Consider the following 19,254-nt stretch of genomic DNA (forward strand, 5'->3'; position numbering starts at 1 on the left):
TGGTTTGGTTAATGACTCACTCTGAATCCATTAAAAACATAGGCCTAATATACAGGGTGACACTTTTATTACTATAGCACATTTTGAAATGTTGGATAATAACTTAGATAAACACTTATAGTCAACATAGACAGTAAAACATACATAGTTGGGAAGGTTTGGCGTGGGTGGAGTCCAGACCCGAGATAAGACAGGACAGGAGGCGGGACAGTCCCTCCCGGTAAACCTGTAGGTGGTGATCGTTACGGCCAGCCCCAGAGCGGACTCCGTACCCCCTCACAGCCTGTCTTTCTCTCCGTCTCAATTCTTCCCGACACACCCTTGGAATTAATGTGTGAGCTAAAATAATTACCAAGGCTCTAGAGCCAAAACCTCCACCCATCCCTCGCGCCGCGCTGCACCCGGGACTTCACCGAACGACTTCAGTCATTTTAGGTAGGGCGCGATTCTCCAGACTTCTGTTTATTCATCCCGTCGCGCAATGGCCCCGGGCGTCTTTTGCGTCAGCCTACTCACTGTGGTAAGTGACGGAAACCGCAAACAATAATTTTGGCTTGAAAGTTACAATCGCTGTCTTGGAGAATAGCGCTGATGTAGGCTAGACTATTTAACACACAAGGCACACACTGGTTGAATCAATTTAGTTTCCACGTCATTTCAATGGAATAGACGTTGAATGGACGTCTGTGCCCAGTGGAACGGAATTCTTGACTGGGATCCGTTTTCGGTATTTCCCTGAATAAAAGTGTTGAGGGACTAAAGTTCAGGTTTAAAAGTAGGTGGGCAGTACAGTCCTCAATGTCTGACCACTACGCGTATCTCATGTAGACGTTTCGTGAGCAAATCGGTGTGGAATGTAAGCACAGAAATGACAGACGTATGTTGTTGAGCTGAAACTTTGTATAAAATGAGCATGATCGGTATTCTGTAGTCTCCTGTCCTGGTCTCTTTCTCTGACGTGTGTTTAGGCTGTAGGCTACTTATTTGTCAAACTGAGTAGGCCTGCCTACTAGATCTTTTGCAAATGCATTCATTAGTTATACATTTCACTGATACAGCACTCTCGCTGCGAATGGGGTTAATGATTATCGAAGGCACTACGGGTTATAAAATAAACAAAGGTCTGGGAAATGCGAATCCAGATAAGACTTTTTTGATAAACTCCCGTAAAGCTCAAATATTTTCAAATAGCCTAGTGTGTGGCGGCCCATGTTGACATATTGTTTTGAGCCATTATGACCAGGCTACTCCATATAGGAAAATAATAAGGTCATTTGGGGCCCTCAAACAAACAGCATAAGGCCTACTTACTCATTGCTCAACAATGCCCCACCAAAACATCCTATATTGTTTCAGAGACAAATATTAGAAATATTGCTTAAAATAACCCATATCCCAATCTGGGATTAAAAAACAAAGCAGTCACCTCACAACTTGTTTTGATAAAATGAATGTACCAATCTCACATTGAAGATTAAACTTGAATAAGTAGTATTGCCTTTGACTCGGGCTACATTTATCATTGTATGTTATTCACACGTCTACTGGTTTCCTCACACTTGCTAGAATTAGTTAGGCACTCTTCAGCAGTAGTATTACTATAGGCCTATTAGTTCAAACACATTTCAATGATGTGAACAGAGTGTGATTGGAAAACTGATCTGTCCAACAAGAGGAGTGTCTTTTTCCTAGCCACCGTGCTTCTACATCTGCATTGCTTGCTGTTTGCGGTTTTAGGCTGGGTTTCTTTATAGCTGTATATACGTATACAATGCTACCTAATATAATGTTTACATACCCTACATTATTCATCTCATATGTATACGTATATACTGTACTCTATATCATCTACTGCATCCTTATGTAATACATGTATCACTAGCCACTATGCCACTTTGTTTACATACTCTTCTCATATGTATATACTGCACTCAATACCATCTACTGTATCTTGCCTATGCCGCTCTGTACCATCACTCATTCATATATCTTTATGTACATATTCTTTATCCCCTTACACTTGTGTCTATAAGGTAGTAGTTTTGGAATTGTTAGCTAGATTACTTGTTGGTTATTACTGCATTGTCGGAACTAGAAGCACAAGCATTTCGCTACACTCGCACTAACATCTGCTAACCATGTGTATGTGACAAATAACATTTGATTTGATTTAGCTGCTGATGTAAAAAGGGCTTTATAAATACATTTGATTGGTTAATAAAAAAATGTGACTAGGCAAGTCAGTTAAGAACAAATTCTTAATTACAATAATAGCCTAGGAACAGTGGGTTAACTGCCTTGTTCAGAACGACAGATTTTTACATTGTCAGCTCTGGGATTTGATCTTGCAACCTTTTGGTAACTGACCCAGAGCTCTACCTGCCACTCTAAAGGTTAGGTATTTTCAGTGAAGCTAGAATCCCTAGTATCTACATCCATTTTTGGACTTATACAATAAATGGTATATAACAGGGGTATTCAACTCTTACCCTACGAGGTCCGAAGCCTAATGGTTTTCTGTTCTACCTTATAATTAATTGCACCCACCTGCTGTCCCAGTTATAAATCAGTCCCTGATTAGAGGGGAACAATAAATGGAGTGGAACAGGTTTCGAGGTCCAGAGTTATGTTTGAGGGAAATATACCCTTTAATTCTTGAAGAATATAACTTATAAATGCCTCATGAGCGAAGTTCAACTGTCATACCCCATCAGAATCCAAAATTTAAGCTTGTTTTATTTCAATGTTTGTAAACAACAGAAATGTGAACAAACACCGTACAGCCTCAACGAAAGATGGGGAAAGAAATTGATAAAGTTACATATCAAAATATTATTTGGGATGATATTATATCGATACTTTGACTCCAAGTATAGATTTGTAGATTATTATGTTTTGGCTTGGTAGCGTTAGCAAGCACTAGTCTGTTGTATCTATGCCAAAACTGAAGTATTTTTCATCCTATAGCTTTTTAAATAGTGAACCAACAAGTTTTCAGCACTTATATTTCCATGACTGATCAATACTAATTTTTGTTATGGGTCTCACTTGTCTCTCTGCAGTAGACATACACTGGGTGTACAAAACATTACAAACACCTAATATTGAGTTGCACCCCCTTTTGCTATTGGAACAGCCTCAATTCACCAGGGCATGGACTCTACAAGGTGTCAAAAGCATTCCCCAGGGATGCTGGCCCATGTTGATGCCAATGCTTCCCACAGGTGTGTCAAGTTGGCTGGATGTCTTTTGGGTGGTGGACCATTGTTAATAAACACGGAAACTGTTGAGCATGAAAAACTCGGCAGCATTGCAGTTCTTTACACACTTAAATCAATATCTCAAGGCTTAAAAATCCTTTTCCCTTTCCTCTGCCACGAGTCACATCACCAATAAGGGATCATAGCTTTCACCTGGATTCATCTGGTCAGTCTATGTCATGGAAAGAGCAGGTGTTCCTACTGTTTTGTACACTGTGTACAATGAGCAATACATATCGTATCGGCACCTGCGTATTGTGATAATATCGTGAGTTCCCTGGAAATTTTATGGTCAGTCCATGCATTTGTATGGTCAGTCCATGCATCCATAGATCTGTCTGAATTTCAGTGGTTCATTTCTCCAGACCAATCCCTAATCTTTTTAGGAAAACAGAGGCAGTGTGCCTGCTTTGTTATTGTTTTAATGAAGGATTATAGCTTTAAGGTTAGGGTTAGAAGACATGCATCTGTAGCCAGTCTGTCTGCTCTCTTGACAAGGAGTAGGCAGATAGCAGAAATGGATTTGGGGGTTAATGCATCACTGCCAATAATGAATTGAAAATATGGACTGTGGGAGAAGGAGAGTGACAAAGACACACATGTAAACCCTGTTCTCCCTGTTCTCTCTCAGATCATAGCTCAGTCTGAGTGCTGTGTTCCTCATTCCATCCAAGCCCAGGTCCCAGTGGAGGTCAGGCCTGGCTATGTCATCTCTCAAGGTAGGCCTATAACACATGCCTATCTGTGTGTAGCCTAGTCAATGTAAACTTCAAAAAAGAAATGTCCTTTCACTGTCAACTGTGTTTATTTTCAGCAAACTTAACATGTGTTCATATTTGTATGAACATAACAAGATTCAACAACTGAGACATAAACTGAACAAGTTCCACAGACATGTAACTAACAGAAGTGGAATAATGTCTCTGAACAAAGGGGGGGGGTCAAAATCAAAAGTAACAGTCAGTATCTGGGGTAGCCACCAGCTGCATTAAGTACTGCAGAGAATCTCCTCCTCATGGACTGTACCAGATTTGCCAGTTCTTGCTGTGAGATGTTACCCCACTCTTCCACCAAGGCACCTGCAAGTTCCTGGACATTTCTGGGGGGAATGGCCCTAGCCCTCACCCTCCGATCCAACAGGTCCCAGACGTGCTCAATGGGATTGAGATCCGGGCTCTTCGCTGGCCACGGCAGAACACTGACATTCCTGTCTTGCAGGAAATCATGCACAGAACGAGCAGTATAGCTGGTGGCATTGTCATGCTGGAGGGTCATGTCAGGATGAGCCTGCAGGAAGGCTACCACACGATGGAGGAGGATGTCTTCCCTGTAACGCACAGCGTTGAGATTGCCTTCAATGACAACAAGCTCAGTCCGATGATGCTGTGACACACCGCCCCAGACCATGACGGACACTCCACCTCCATCACCCCTGTTGAGACAAAACCACGACTCGTAAGTGAAGAGCACATTTTGCCAGTACTGTCTGGACCAGCGACGATGGGTTTGTGCCCATAGGGGGCATTGTTGCCAGGTCTTTTTATTATTTTACCTTTATTTAACTAGGCAAGTCAGTTAAGAACAAATTTGTATTTTCAATGACAGCCTAGGAACAGTGGGTTAACTGCCTTGTTCAGGGGCAGAATGACAGATTTTTACCTTGTCAGCTCGGGGATTCGAGCTTGCAACCTTTTAGTTACTAGTCCAACCCTATAACCACTAGGCTACCTGCCACCCCTCACTCAGCCTATTGCGGACAGTCTGAGCACTGATGGAGGGATTGTGCCTTCCTTTGTGTATCTCAGGCAGTTGTTGTTGCCATCCTGTACCGCAAGTGTGATGTTCGGATGTACCGATCCAGTGCAGATGTTGTTACATGTGGTCTGCCACTGCGAGGACGATCAGCTGTCCGTCCTGTCTCCCTGTAGCACTGTCTTAGGCGTCTCACAGTACGGACATTGCAATTTATTGCCCTGGCCACATGTGCAGTCCTCATGCCTCCTTGCATCATGCCTAAGGCACGTTCATGCAGATGAGCAGGGACCCTGGGCATCTTTCTTTTGGTGTTTTTCAGAGTCGGTAGAAAGGCCTCTTTAGTGTCCTAAGTTTTCATAACTGTGATCTTAATTGCCTACCGGCTGTAAGCTGTTAGTGTCTTAACGACCGTTCCACAGGTGCATGTTCATTAATTGTTTATGGTTCACTGAACAAGCATGGGAAACATTGTTTAAACCCTTTACAATGAAGATAGACATTACGTCAGTGTCATGGACCGCCCTTTTCTTTGAAGTGTATAAAACACTCGTGACGTAATTCACACCAGACCACACAAACCACAGTGTAAGCTGAGGTTGCAAATGGTTGAACTACAATACTACCTAAAGAAATTGACATGAGACTAGAAAACATGCAGCTGACACGACATGTTGAAATAGTTGCCACTACAACTCTACCAAAGGACAAGACCATACCACGTGGATCATTGGCTACACAGCTGGAAATGGTTCAACTCTGAGAACATTGATCACTACAGAATAAGAGCAAATCTTAGACGAATATTGTCTAGTCTGCAGCTAGAAATTAAGTCTAGAACGAGAATACAGACAACCGCCGAAACATCTATTCTAAAAGCATTTCTGAATGATACTCTGAAGTATCCATTCTAACAACCTTCGACTTCGATCTCTGGTGGACCAGAGGCTTTCTGTCGACTCTCTCCAGCCGATGGACCGGCGACCATGGAGAGAGACGACAATCATTCGTAAATATGTCAATTGCAATTTCCTTTCAAATTAAAGGTAGTTCATGTAAGGTATTATCAATTTCTATGAGTGTAGTTATCAGCTATGGGTTTTGTCTGCCAGGGAATTTTTTTTGTATGATGTAAAACCCCATGTAATAAATAATTAAACCAATTTGTATATCGCTGATTCATAATTTATGCTAGGGTTCGTGCAGATTTTACGACGTTTGGAATGAGACTAACGGAAGGTAAAGATTAATAATCATTAAAAGAACACTGTACTCAATAACATATTTATTTTTTTATTTATTTATTTCACCTTTATTTAACCAGGTAGGCTAGTTGAGAACAAGTTCTCATTTACAACTGCGACCTGGCCAAGATAAAGCATAGCAGTGTGAGCATACAACAAAGAGTTACACATGGAGTAAACAATTAACAAGTCAATAACACAGTAGAAAACGAAGGGGGGGTCTATATACAATGTGTGCAAAAGGCATGAGGAGGTAGGCAAATAATTACAATTTTGCAGATTAACACTGGAGTGATAAAAGATCAGATGGTCATGTACAGGTAGAGATATTGGTGTGCAGAAGAGCAGAAAAGTAAATAAATAGAAACAGTACGGGGATGAGGTAGGTGAAAAGGGTGGGCTATTTACCAATAGACTATGTACAGCTGCAGCGATCGGTTAGCTGCTCAGATAGCTGATGTTTGAAGTTGGTGAGGGAGATAAAAGTCTCCAACTTCAGCGATTTTTGCAATTCGTTCCAGTCACAGGCAGCAGAGTACTGGAACGAAAGGCGGCCAAATGAGGTGTTGGCTTTAGGGATGATCAGTGAGATACACCTGCTGGAGCGCGTGCTACGGATGGGTGTTGCCATCGTGACCAGTGAGCTGAGATAAGGCGGAGCTTTACCTAGCATAGACTTGTAGATGACCTGGAGCCAGTGGGTCTGGCGACGAATATGTAGCGAGGGCCAGCCGACTAGAGCATACAAGTCGCAGTGGTGGGTAGTATAAGGTGCTTTAGTGACAAAACGGATGGCACTGTGATAGACTGCATCCAGTTTGCTGAGTAGAGTGTTGGAAGCCATTTTGTAGATGACATCGCCGAAGTCGAGGATCGGTAGGATAGTCAGTTTTACTAGGGTAAGCTTGGCGGCTTGAGTGAAGGAGGCTTTGTTGCGGAATAGAAAGCCGACTCTTGATTTGATTTTCGATTGGAGATGTTTGATATGAGTCTGGAAGGAGAGTTTGCAGTCTAGCCAGACACCTAGGTACTTATAGACGTCCACATATTCTAGGTCGGAACCATCCAGGGTGGTGATGCTAGTCGGGCATGCAGGTGCAGGCAGCGACCGGTTGAAAAGCATGCATTTGGTTTTACTAGCGTTTAAGAGCAGTTGGAGGCCACGGAAGGAGTGTTGTATGGCATTGAAGCTTGTTTGGAGGTTAGATAGCACAGTGTCCAAAGACGGGCCGAAAGTATATAGAATGGTGTCGTCTGCGTAGAGGTGGATCAGGGAATCGCCCGCAGCAAGAGCAACATCATTGATATACACAGAGAAAAGAGTCGGCCCGAGAATTGAACCCTGTGGCACCCCCATAGAGACTGCCAGAGGACCGGACAGCATGCCCTCCGATTTGACACACTGAACTCTGTCTGCAAAGTAATTGGTGAACCAGGCAAGGCAGTCATCCGAAAAACCGAGGCTACTGAGTCTGCCGATAAGAATATGGTGATTGACAGAGTCGAAAGCCTTGGCGAGGTCGATGAAGACGGCTGCACAGTACTGTCTTTTATCGATGGCGGTTATGATGTCGTTTAGTACCTTGAGTGTGGCTGAGGTGCACCCATGACCGGCTCGGAAACCAGATTGCACAGCGGAGAAGGTACGGTGGGATTCGAGATGGTCAGTGACCTGTTTGTTGACTTGGCTTTCGAAGACCTTAGATAGGCAGGGCAGGATGGATATAGGTCTGTAACAGTTTGGGTCCAGGGTGTCTCCCCCTTTGAACAGGGGGATGACTGCGGCAGCTTTCCAATCCTTGGGGATCTCAGACGATATGAAAGAGAGGTTGAACAGGCTGGTAATAGGGGTTGCGACAATGGTGGCAGATAGTTTCAGAAATAGAGGGTCCAGATTGTCAAGCCCAGCTGATTTGTACGGGTCCAGGTTTTGCAGCTCTTTCAGAACATCTGCTATCTGGATTTGGGTAAAGGAGAACCTGGAGAGGCTTGGGCGAGGAGCTGCGGGGGGGGGCGGAGCTGTTGGCCGAGGTTGAAGTAGCCAGGCGGAAGGCATGGCCAGCCGTTGAGAAATGCTTATTGAAGTTTTCGATAATCATGGATTTATCAGTGGTGACCGTGTTACCTAGCCTCAGTGCAGTGGGCAGCTGGGAGGAGGTGCTCTTGTTCTCCATGGACTTCACAGTGTCCCAGAACTTTTTGGAGTTGGAGCTACAGGATGCAAACTTCTGCCTGAAGAAGCTGGCCTTAGCTTTCCTGACTGACTGCGTGTATTGGTTCCGGACTTCCCTGAACAGTTGCATATCACGGGGACTATTCGATGCTATTGCAGTCCGCCACAGGATGTTTTTGTGCTGGTCGAGGGCAGTCAGGTCTGGGGTGAACCAAGGGCTGTATCTGTTCTTAGTTCTGCATTTTTTGAACGGAGCATGCTTATCTAAAATGGTGAGGAAGTTACTTTTAAAGAATGACCAGGCATCCTCAACTGACGGGATGAGGTCAATGTCCTTCCAGGATACCCGGGCCAGGTCGATTAGAAAGGCCTGCTCACAGAAGTGTTTTAGGGAGCGTTTGACAGTGATGAGGGGTGGTCGTTTGACTGTGGCTCCGTAGCGGATACAGGCAATGAGGCAGTGATCGCTGAGATCCTGGTTGAAGACAGCGGAGGTGTATTTGGAGGGCCAGTTGGTCAGGATGACGTCTATGAGGGTGCCCTTGTTTACAGAGTTAGGGTTGTACCTGGTGGGTTCCTTGATGATTTGTGTGAGATTGAGGGCATCTAGCTTAGATTGTAGGACTGGCGGGGTGTTAAGCATATCCCAGTTTAGGTCACCTAACAGAACAAACTCTGAAGCTAGATGGGGGGCGATCAATTCACAAATGGTGTCCAGGGCACAGCTGGGAGCTGAGGGGGGTCGGTAGCAGGCGGCAACCGTGAGAGACTTATTTCTGGAGAGAGTAATTTTCAAAATTAGTAGTTCGAACTTCGAATATAAAAACATCTGAAGAGTCGATTCGGGAAATAGACTCTATAAAAAAAAATCCGTGGTGCCCCGACTTCATAGTTCATTAAAGTTTACATGATTAGTTAAATCGCGTAATAATAATTACACCTAGAAAATTGTTTTGATAAAATGTCTTCACTTTTAATGATAGTTCAATTGACTTAACAGTGTGTGGTGTCTGTGTTCTCTGTTGTCCAGTACCAGTGACAGGGTGTCACATACAGGGACAGTGGCTGACCTCCAGTGACCCCCACTTCGCCATGCGGAGCGACGGCACCATTGTCACGGTGGACGTCACAACGGTTACAGCGGAGGGCAGGTCCTTCTGGGTGAGGGGGAGGGATGGGGGAGGACGGCGCTGGAGGATGGAGGTCCATCTGTCCCCAGATCTTGAACAGGTGAGGAATGCCTGGGAGGGAGGGAGGGAGGGATACTTCTGAATGACTTTACTGTAACATTACTGAATCATGCAATGAATCATACATGCAACATACAGTATTGAATCACAAACAGAAGACGCACCCAGTACTCCCCACCAACCCTTCTACTCAAACTGCCCTCTACAACAGAAAAGCAATAACAGAGTTACAGTAGATATGTGAGTCTTCCTGTAAGGTTTAGAAAGTAGACTGCTTGTATCTTTACTTATCACTGTGACACTGTCCTTGTAGGAGCATATTCAAGTACCCATGAGGGTGCCCTTCAATGTGCCTGCACATAAAGGGGTTCAGAGGGGTCCGTCTGAGGTCCTGAGGCGCTCTAAAAGGAGATGGAGTCCTCTCCCTTTCACCATCATAGAGCAGGACATCCCTCCTTTCCCCAAAGATGTAGAACTGGTGAGGACATGCATTCATCATTATCACCGTCCTCACATCCTCCCTTCTGTTTCCTCATGTATCCCATCAGTCTTACTCTCCTATCCCTCTTCTGTAATCCCCCTCCCCTCATCTCAATCACCTCCCTCCAATCTTGAACTCCCCCCTTTTGGAATCATCATTCACTTCTCTCCTTGGCTCTTGATTTATGTGTCAGTGTGTTAGAACTGTACTGGTGTTATTTTAGGCTATTTCTGTAAGTTTGTGTGTCTCTCTCCCCCTCCCTCTCTGTAGGTGGGGTCAGATTCATCAGTGAATTTCACAGTGTACTATATAATCAGTGGTTCAGGGGTGACCATGCCCCCGGAGAAGCTTTTCTCTGTGGATCGTGACACAGGCATGGTGCGTGTGCACTACCCTGTTGACCGGGAACAGTACCCCAAGTTTGTGGTAAGTGTGACAGACCTTCAATACAGGCCACAAAGTTGGTCTAAATGAACGCACAATGATTATAGGCAAGATAATAGCAGTGGCGTCATCTTGTCTGTCTGCTGTCTGTACCTCAGACAAAAAGTGTTCAGTATGTGTGTTCTTAATGAGTGGTGTGTAGTTCACAGCCCAGGTGTTTGACAGGCGGTCGGGGAAGGAGACAGATCGGCCTCTGGACATTACTGTTCTGGTGGAAGATATCAATGACAACGCACCGACCTTCTCTGGACCACTCACCTTCTCTGTGTTAGAGCAGTGCAAACCTGGTGAGTGAGTGAGTGTGTGTGTGTCAGATCAATATTGTATTTTAACTTTCTTTCTCTCTCCCCCTCCCTCCCTCTCTCCAGGTACTGAGGTAGGAGAAGTGAAATCCACTGATAAGGATGAAGCAGACACCCCCCACACTAAGATCAGATACACCCTTCTGACTGGTGGTCAGTTCTTCACCATCGGGTCTCACAGTGGGCTGATCACAGCCAAGACCAGCACTCTTGACAGAGAGGTACCATAGGCAGGGCTTCCTTCCTTATTCAACACCCACCTGTTTCCCTCTAAATACACCAGCATCACTGTAATATAGAGTTCGCCTATTGTATTGTTGGGCTATGTTAATATTGTGTAACAAGTGATTGTTAGTCTCTGACATTCTAGCTAATTGAACGGTGTACTGAATTTGAGGTATAAACCAGAGCAGACTTGAGTACTCTTGAATGATGATACTTCACTGAGGTTTTCTGTGGTGGAAATGTTGTATGTCCCGTGTGGCTCAATTGATAGAGCATTGAGCTTTTATTTATTTTACCTTTATTTAACCAGGTAGGCAAGTTGAGAACAAGTTCTCATTTACAATTGCGACCTGGCCAAGATAAAGCAAAGCAGTTCGACAGATACAACGACACAGAGTTACACATGGAGTAGAACAAACAGTCAAACAGTCAATAATACAGTATAAACAAGTCTATATACAATGTGAGCAAATGAGGTGAGAAGGGAGGTAAAGGCAAAAAAGGCCATGGTGGCAAAGTAAATACAATATAGCAAGTAAAACACTGGAATGGTAGTTTTGCAATGGAAGAATGTGCAAAGTAGAAATAAAAATAATGGGGTGCAAAGGAGCAAAATAAATAAATAAATAAAAATTAAATACAGTTGGGAAAGAGGTAGTTGTTTGGGCTAAATTATAGGTGGGCTATGTACAGGTGCAGTAATCTGTGAGCTGCTCTGACAGTTGGTGCTTAAAGCTAGTGAGGGAGATAAGTGTTTCCAGTTTCAGATATTTTTGTAGTTCGTTCCAGTCATTGGCAGCAGAGAACTGGAAGGAGAGGCGGCCAAAGAAAGAATTGGTTTTGGGGGTGACTAGAGAGATATACCTGCTGGAGCGTGTGCTACAGGTGGGAGATGCTATGGTGACCAGCGAGCTGAGATAAGGGGGGACTTTACCTAGCAGGGTCTTGTAGATGACATGGAGCCAGTGGGTTTGGCGATGAGTATGAAGCGAGGGCCAGCCAACGAGAGCGTACAGGTCGCAATGGTGGGTAGTATATGGGGCTTTGGTGACAAAACGGATTGCACTGTGATAGACTGCATCCAATTTGTTGAGTAGGGTATTGGAGGCTATTTTGTAAATGACATCGCCAAAGTCGAGGATTGGTAGGATGGTCAGTTTTACAAGGGTATGTTTGGCAGCATGAGTGAAGGATGCTTTGTTGCGAAATAGGAAGCCAATTCTAGATTTAACTTTGGATTGGAGATGTTTGATATGAGTCTGGAAGGAGAGTTTACAGTCTAACCAGACACCTAAGTATTTGTAGTTGTCCACATATTCTAAGTCAGAGCCGTCCAGAGTAGTGATGTTGGACAGGCGGGTAGGTGCAGGTAGCGATCGGTTGAAGAGCATGCATTTAGTTTTACTTGTATTTAAGAGCAATTGGAGGCCACGGAAGGAGAGTTGTATGGCATTGAAGCTTGCCTGGAGGGTTGTTAACACAGTGTCCAAAGAAGGGCCGGAAGTATACAGAATGGTGTTGTCTGCATAGAGGTGGATCAGAGACTCACCAGCAGCAAGAGCGACCTCATTGATGTATACAGAGAAGAGAGTCGGTCCAAGAATTGAACCCTGTGGCACCCCCATAGAGACTGCCAGAGGTCCGGACAGCAGACCCTCCGATTTGACACACTGAACTCTATCAGAGAAGTAGTTGGTGAACCAGGCGAGGCAATCATTTGAGAAACCAAGGCTGTCGAGTCTGCCGATGAGGATGTGGTGATTGACAGAGTCGAAAGCCTTGGCCAGATCAATGAATACGGCTGCACAGTAATGTTTCTTATCGATGGCGGTTAAGATATCGTTTAGGACCTTGAGCGTGGCTGAGGTGCACCCATGACCAGCTCTGAAACCAGATTGCATAGCAGAGAAGGTATGGTGAGATTCTAAATGGTCGGTAATCTGTTTGTTGACTTGGCTTTCGAAGACCTTAGAAAGGCACGGTAGAATAGATATAGGTCTGTAGCAGTTTGGGTCAAGAGTGTCCCCCCCTTTGACGAGGGGGATGACCGCAGCTGCTTTCCAATCTTTGGGAATCTCAGACGACACGAAAGAGAGGTTGAACAGGCTAGTAATAGGGGTGGCAACAATTTCGGCAGATCATTTTAGAAAGAAAGGATCCAGATTGTCTAGCCCGGCTGATTTGTAGGGGTCCAGATTTTGCAGCTCTTTCAGAACATCAGCTGAATGGATTTGGGAGAAGGAGAAATGGGGAAGGCTTGGGCAAGTTGCTGTTGGGGGTGCAGTGCTGTTGACCGGGGTAGGAGTAGCCAGGTGGAAAGCATGGCCAGCCGTAGAAAATTGCTTATTGAAATTCAATTATGGTGGATTTATCAGTGGTGACAGTGTTTCCTATCTTCAGTGCAGTGGGCAGCTGGGAGGAGGTGTTCTTATTCTCCATGGACTTTACAGTGTCCCAGAACTTTTTTGAGTTAGTGTTGCAGGAAGCAAATTTCTGCTTGAAAAAGCTAGCCTTGGCTTTTCTAACTGCCTGTGTATAATGGTTTCTAGCTTCCCTGAACAGCTGCATATCACGGGGGCTGTTCGATGCTAATGCAGAACGCCATAGGATGTTTTTGTGTTGGTTAAGGGCAGTCAGGTCTGGGGAGAACCAAGGGCTTTATCTGTTCCTGGTTCTAAATTTCTTGACTGGGGCATGTTTATTTAAGATGGTTAGGAAGGCATTTAAAAAAAAAAATATCCAGGCATCCTCTACTGACGGGATGAGATCAATATCCTTCCAGGATACCCCGGCCAGGTCGATTAGAAAGGCCTGCTCGCAGAAGTGTTTCAGGGAGCGTTTTACAGTGATGAGTGGAGGTCGTTTGACCGCTGACCCATTACGGATGCAGGCAATGAGGCAGTGATCGCAGAGATCTTGGTTGAAGACAGCAGAGGTGTATTTAGAGGGGAAGTTGGTTAGGATGATATCTATGAGGGTGCCCGTGTTTAAGGCTTTGGGGAGGTACCTGGTAGGTTCATTGATAATTTGTGTGAGATTGAGGGCATCAAGTTTAGATTGTAGGATGGCTGGGGTGTTAAGCATGTTCCAGTTTAGGTCGCCTAGCAGCACGAACTCTGAAGATAGATGGGGGGCAATCAGTTCACATATGGTGTCCAGAGCACAGCTGGGGGCAGAGGGTGGTCTATAGCAGGCGGCAACGGTGAGAGACTTGTTTTTAGAGAGGTCGATTTTTAAAAGTAGAAGTTCAAATTGTTTGGGTACAGACCTGGATAGTAGGACAGAACTCTGCAGGCTATCTTTGCAGTAGATCGCAACACCGCCCCCTTTGCGATGCCAGGGTTGTGGGAGACCAGTACGAAACAATGTATGCACTCTCGATAAGAGCGTCTGCTAAATGACTAAAATATATATGTAGTAGAAATGTTTCTCTGTGTGTTTGGGTCTTTCCAGACGCAGGTTGTCAATGCTGTTACCGTGGAGATCCGGGACATGGACGGAGCTAACAACGGCCTGTTTAACACTGCTACGGCCACCATTACGCTACTGGACATCAACGACAACCCTCCCACCTTTAGGGAGACCACCGTACGTCACTCCTCCCACTTGTGTTTAAGATGACGACTATGGTTGCATCCTAAATGGCACCCTATTCCCTATATAGTGCACTACTTTTGACCGGAGTCCGTCTGGATATAGGGAATAGGGTGCCATTTGGAATTCAGTCAATAAATCACTAATCTTTGACGCAAACTCAACGATATTGCACACAAATAATCGCAATAGAGTGAATATGTGGAAAACGTTACATTTTGACAACACTTGACCCAGAATGTTTTATTTATTTTTTGTCCTTTATCCCAACCCCCCACCACAATGCATTAGCCTACAGCATTTGAAAATGGTAAATAGATTTTCACTTTTCTCAAACATGCTGAGATATTCAGGTAACATCAAAGCTGTAGAGAGTGATTGCCTGGACAGGTTACCAGTTCTTTAACCTGAGGTCCTATTCTAACCTCTCAACCCTTCTGCCATGAGACAGCACTGTGTCTGTGTTCCAAATAGCACCCTATTCCCTGCATAGTGCCCTATGGGCCCTGGTCAAAAGTCATGCACTATAAAGGAAATTATTTACATTTTATTGGCTGTTGGCTGCTGGCTAATCTCTGCGTGACAGGCCATTTAGAGTGTATTAGTTAACACATTATTTTGATTGGAAGCAGACCTGCAAAATGTGTTTTAATGTAAAGAGAATAACACATAGTAAGGTTGTAAAATTCTGGAAGTTTTTACTAAATTACCAGATTTCCTAGAAATCCTGGATGAAAGATTCCCGGAATCAAAAGGGAGTAAGCAATAAACCTGGGAATTTGGGGAAAGTTAACAAGTTGTGCAATCCTTCACAGAAGTGGTATTGTCTGATATCTTGGTTTAAAAAGACTACTGCCCTCTTTTACCCTTTTGACCTTTCGTACCTGTCCATATGTGTCTGATCAAAACAGGTATGCGGTGTTAATAATGCAGTCAACAAATCACCTCAGGGTATTTTCGGTAGGTGCTAAGTGGTCATTATTGAAACGCTACTTAAATAGTCAAATATATTCAGGCGACGCTATTTATTTAATGTATTCATTTGCACTTAAAAGGAAACATTATACATAAAAAAATTGGTGAAATTTAACGGGGCAAAAACAACGACAACAAAAAACGAGGGCTCCACTTATTTTACAAAATGATTTAGTTTGTTTCTGCCTGACAGTACAAGGCCACTGTAAAGGAGAACCAAGCAGACATGCTGGTCCTGAGGATTCCTGTGGATGACAAGGATGAGGAGAAGACTCCAAACTGGAACGCCAGGTTTGTCATCACCCAGGGCAACGAGAATGGGAATTTCCGGATCGACACGGACCCTGAAACCAACGAGGGCCTGCTCTATGTCATCAAGGTGACAGAGATAACAACAACCACAGACGAAAGCACTGACACAAACAAAGATAGTCACATACTTGAAATATGTTCCAAATACTTTTATGGGTATACTACTATGATTTCATAACTTTACTATTCCATTAGTCAGCACATGTCCATCTCGTTTGGGTGTGTCAACGCTTGCTCTTTACTTGACTGACACAAATAAAAAGACTGCTACAGAGAGAGACTGACAGAATGACAAAGACAGAGCGACACTGACTAAAAGATGAATGATGATATTAATCTGCTCACATTTTTATAATTCAGAGGCAGCTCTCTGGAGAGTTGAGTGTGGAATTTGTCTTGGCAGACTTGTCTCTCTGTGTGTGTCACACAGTGTCACACACAGAGACACTCACAAGCAGTTTTTCTTAGTAAAGGGACAGTGCAGTCAAAAACATGATTTCCCTGTGTTTTATATATATTTCCACAATATGAGGTTGGATGGACTTTTGGCCTGCCTGGTGAGTGTGGATTAGTCTTGTCAGACTTGTATGTGTGTCTAAGTTGTAGCAGTGATAAGAAGTGAGCGTGGTTGTTATTATTAGCAGGTCACAGTGCGTCTCTGCTCTCTGGTAGGTGGGTGTTAAATGTGTCAGAGGATGGAGACTTCAGCTTGACCTGAGTCGTAACAGGAACATTTTGCACAGGTTATGTCACAAATGGAACCCTATTCCCTATATAGTGTGCTACTTTTGACCAGGGGCCATAGGGCTCAGGTCAAAAGTTGTGCACTTGGTAGGGAATAAGGAGCCATTGGGGATGCAACCACAGAGCTCAGGCTAATGCTGACAATGACAGCCAGGCCAGTCTGAGTTAGTCATGAGCCTAACCTGTTTTTTTCCCCTCTTCCCTACTCTCCCACCCCTCCTCCAGCCTCTTGATTATGAGAAGGGGAAGACAGTGAAGCTGATGATCTCTGCCCAGAATGAGGCTCCCCTGGTGGGCATGGCAGGGACCTGGCTGTCCATCCCTGTGGATGTCAGTGTGGGTGATGAGGACGAGGGGCCAGAGTTTACCCCTCCTAACATGGTGATCAGGGTTAAAGAGAACACTCCCAACGGGACCCTCCTCTCCACCTACACCGCACTGGACCCAGAGACCAAGAGTAGCAAGGGGATCAAGTACGGACCACTGTCCCTAGTGCACACTAGCGACTCACTGTCCCTACACATCCAGTAACAGTAAAGGAAGAATATAGACCAATGACTACCCTAAAGCTGGTTATAGTAGAGTAGATTGGGAGTAAATGATATTTTCCTTTATATTAAATTAGTTGTTTTCTCGTGTCTTTCATACATTCTTCTATTCATGTTTCTACATGCATATCATGTTGCACTTGTCACCTATAGTTTGGAATGCATCAATAGCTCTATGCTATCTGTTAAACCTGTTCTCTCTCTGTGTGTGTAAGATCGTGCTGACAGACATGGCAGGTCTGCTTCTAGCTCCTAAGCAACTTTGTAGTATTATTATTTACACAACATCTGCAATAACATCTGCATGTTACCAATACAAATGTTGATTTGTGTGTTGTAGGTACTACACAAAATTTGACCCTGGCTCATGGATAGCTGTGGGAGAGACCACGGGAGAGCTGAGGGTAGCTAACACCATCGACCTTGAGTCTCCTCTAGTTACCAACGGAGCCTACACGATCACTATCAAAGCTGTGGACGAGAGTGAGTGTGGTTTTCACCCAAACTGTTATTACACATGGGCAACCGCACTGGAGAGATGTATGAAATATCCTTCATACATGTATTAGTATGAAATGACACATCTGCCTTTTGGGGTTTAATAACATTTCCCTGTTAGGTTTACAGCGTTACTCTGTGTAGGTGAACATGCAGTGACACAGTAAAACATGACTTTATTGGTGTTCATAAAGGACCACGTCCTTACAGTATAACATACTTGCTATGCTGTTGTGAGTCATTGGTGAGAACACCTGGAGTAGCTGAACTGGGGTGTGGCTGATCAGTGTTGTTGGGTTGTCAATCAGGTTGTGGTAGGCGGAAACTCTCCTTTGTGCTCAGTGTACTTTAACTGTTTGTGTCACAGTCGTCATAGAGAGGAGACCAAGGCGCAGTGTGGTAAGCGAACATAACTCTTTAATAAGAGAGCACACTGAACAGAACTAAACAAAACAACAAAACGAACCGTGAAGCAATATGTCTAGTGCAGAACAGGCAACTAAACATAGAATAACAACCCACAAAATAACCAAGGAATATGGCTACCTAAATATGGTTCCTAATCAGAGACGATGATAAACAGCTGCCTCTGAGAACCAATCTAGGCAACCATAGACAGAAACCAAGACTAGAAAACCCCTAGACAATACAAAAACTAAACAAACCACCCTTGTCACACCCTGACCTAACCAAATAAGGAAAACAAAGATAACTAAGGTCAGGGCGTGACAGTAGTACCCCCCCCCCCCCCCCCACCCCAAAGATGCGGACTCCCGGCCGCAAACCTAAACCTATATGGGAGGGTCTGGGTGGGCATCTAACCTTGGTGGTGGCGTTGGTTCTGGATGCTGCCCCCCTTCACACTGAGTCCGCTCTTCTAGCACTGACCCGTGGATCCTCACCGTAGGCCCCGGGCTGGGGACCGTCGCTAGAGACCCCGGGCTGGGGACTGTCGTTGGAGACCTGGGCTGCGGACCGTCGCTGGAGACTGGGCACTGTCGCCGGACGCTCTGGACTGGGCACTGTTGCCGGATACTCTGTACTGCCGAGGCGCACTGTAGGCCTGGTGCGTGGTGCCGGAACTGGTGGTTCTGGGCTGGTGACAGACCTCAGGGCGAGTGCGGGGAGGAGGAACAGGACATACTGGACTGTGGAGCTGTACTGGAGGTCTGGAGTGTAGAGCTGACACAACCCGTCCTGGCTGGATGTGGATTTTCGCCCTGCAAATGCAGTGCGCTGGCACAGGACGTACTGGGCTGTGTAGACTCACCGGAGACACAGTACGCAAAGCTGGCGCAGGATATCCTGGTCCAAGGAGGTACACTGGAGACCAGGAGTGCTGAGCCGGCACCCTCCTTCCTGGCTGGATGCCCATTCTAGCCCGGCTAATGCGAGGAGCTGGAATAGAGTGCACCGGGCTAGAATAGCGCACTGGAGACACCGTGCGCTCCACCGCATAACACGGTGCCTGACCAGTAACACGCTCTCCACAGTAAGCACGAGGAGTTGCCT

The 19,254-nt window shown here is 45.0% G+C and overlaps 1 protein-coding gene across 2 annotated transcripts in view; it reads left to right on the forward strand.

Moving 5' to 3' along the window:
• Positions 1–216: 216 nt before the first annotated feature.
• LOC109902780 (desmocollin-2) overlaps positions 217–19,254 on the forward strand; it is a 29,364-nt gene continuing 10,326 nt past the window's right edge. The window contains exons 1-11 of one of the 2 annotated variants that reach the window (XM_020499416.2): positions 217–520; positions 3,892–3,979; positions 9,460–9,659; positions 9,933–10,097; positions 10,371–10,526; positions 10,687–10,831; positions 10,913–11,067; positions 14,525–14,659; positions 15,834–16,019; positions 16,922–17,169; positions 17,585–17,727. In XM_020499416.2, coding sequence (XP_020355005.1) covers positions 482–520; positions 3,892–3,979; positions 9,460–9,659; positions 9,933–10,097; positions 10,371–10,526; positions 10,687–10,831; positions 10,913–11,067; positions 14,525–14,659; positions 15,834–16,019; positions 16,922–17,169; positions 17,585–17,727 — 1,660 coding nt within the window. In that variant the 5' untranslated portion in view covers positions 217–481. The remainder of the gene's footprint in view (positions 521–3,891; positions 3,980–9,459; positions 9,660–9,932; positions 10,098–10,370; positions 10,527–10,686; positions 10,832–10,912; positions 11,068–14,524; positions 14,660–15,833; positions 16,020–16,921; positions 17,170–17,584; positions 17,728–19,254) is intronic. The other variant, XM_020499417.2, reaches the window with a different exon arrangement.

Source organism: Oncorhynchus kisutch, linkage group LG13, assembly GCF_002021735.2.
Source record: "Oncorhynchus kisutch isolate 150728-3 linkage group LG13, Okis_V2, whole genome shotgun sequence".
In the NCBI taxonomy this organism is placed as follows: Eukaryota; Metazoa; Chordata; class Actinopteri; order Salmoniformes; family Salmonidae; genus Oncorhynchus; species Oncorhynchus kisutch.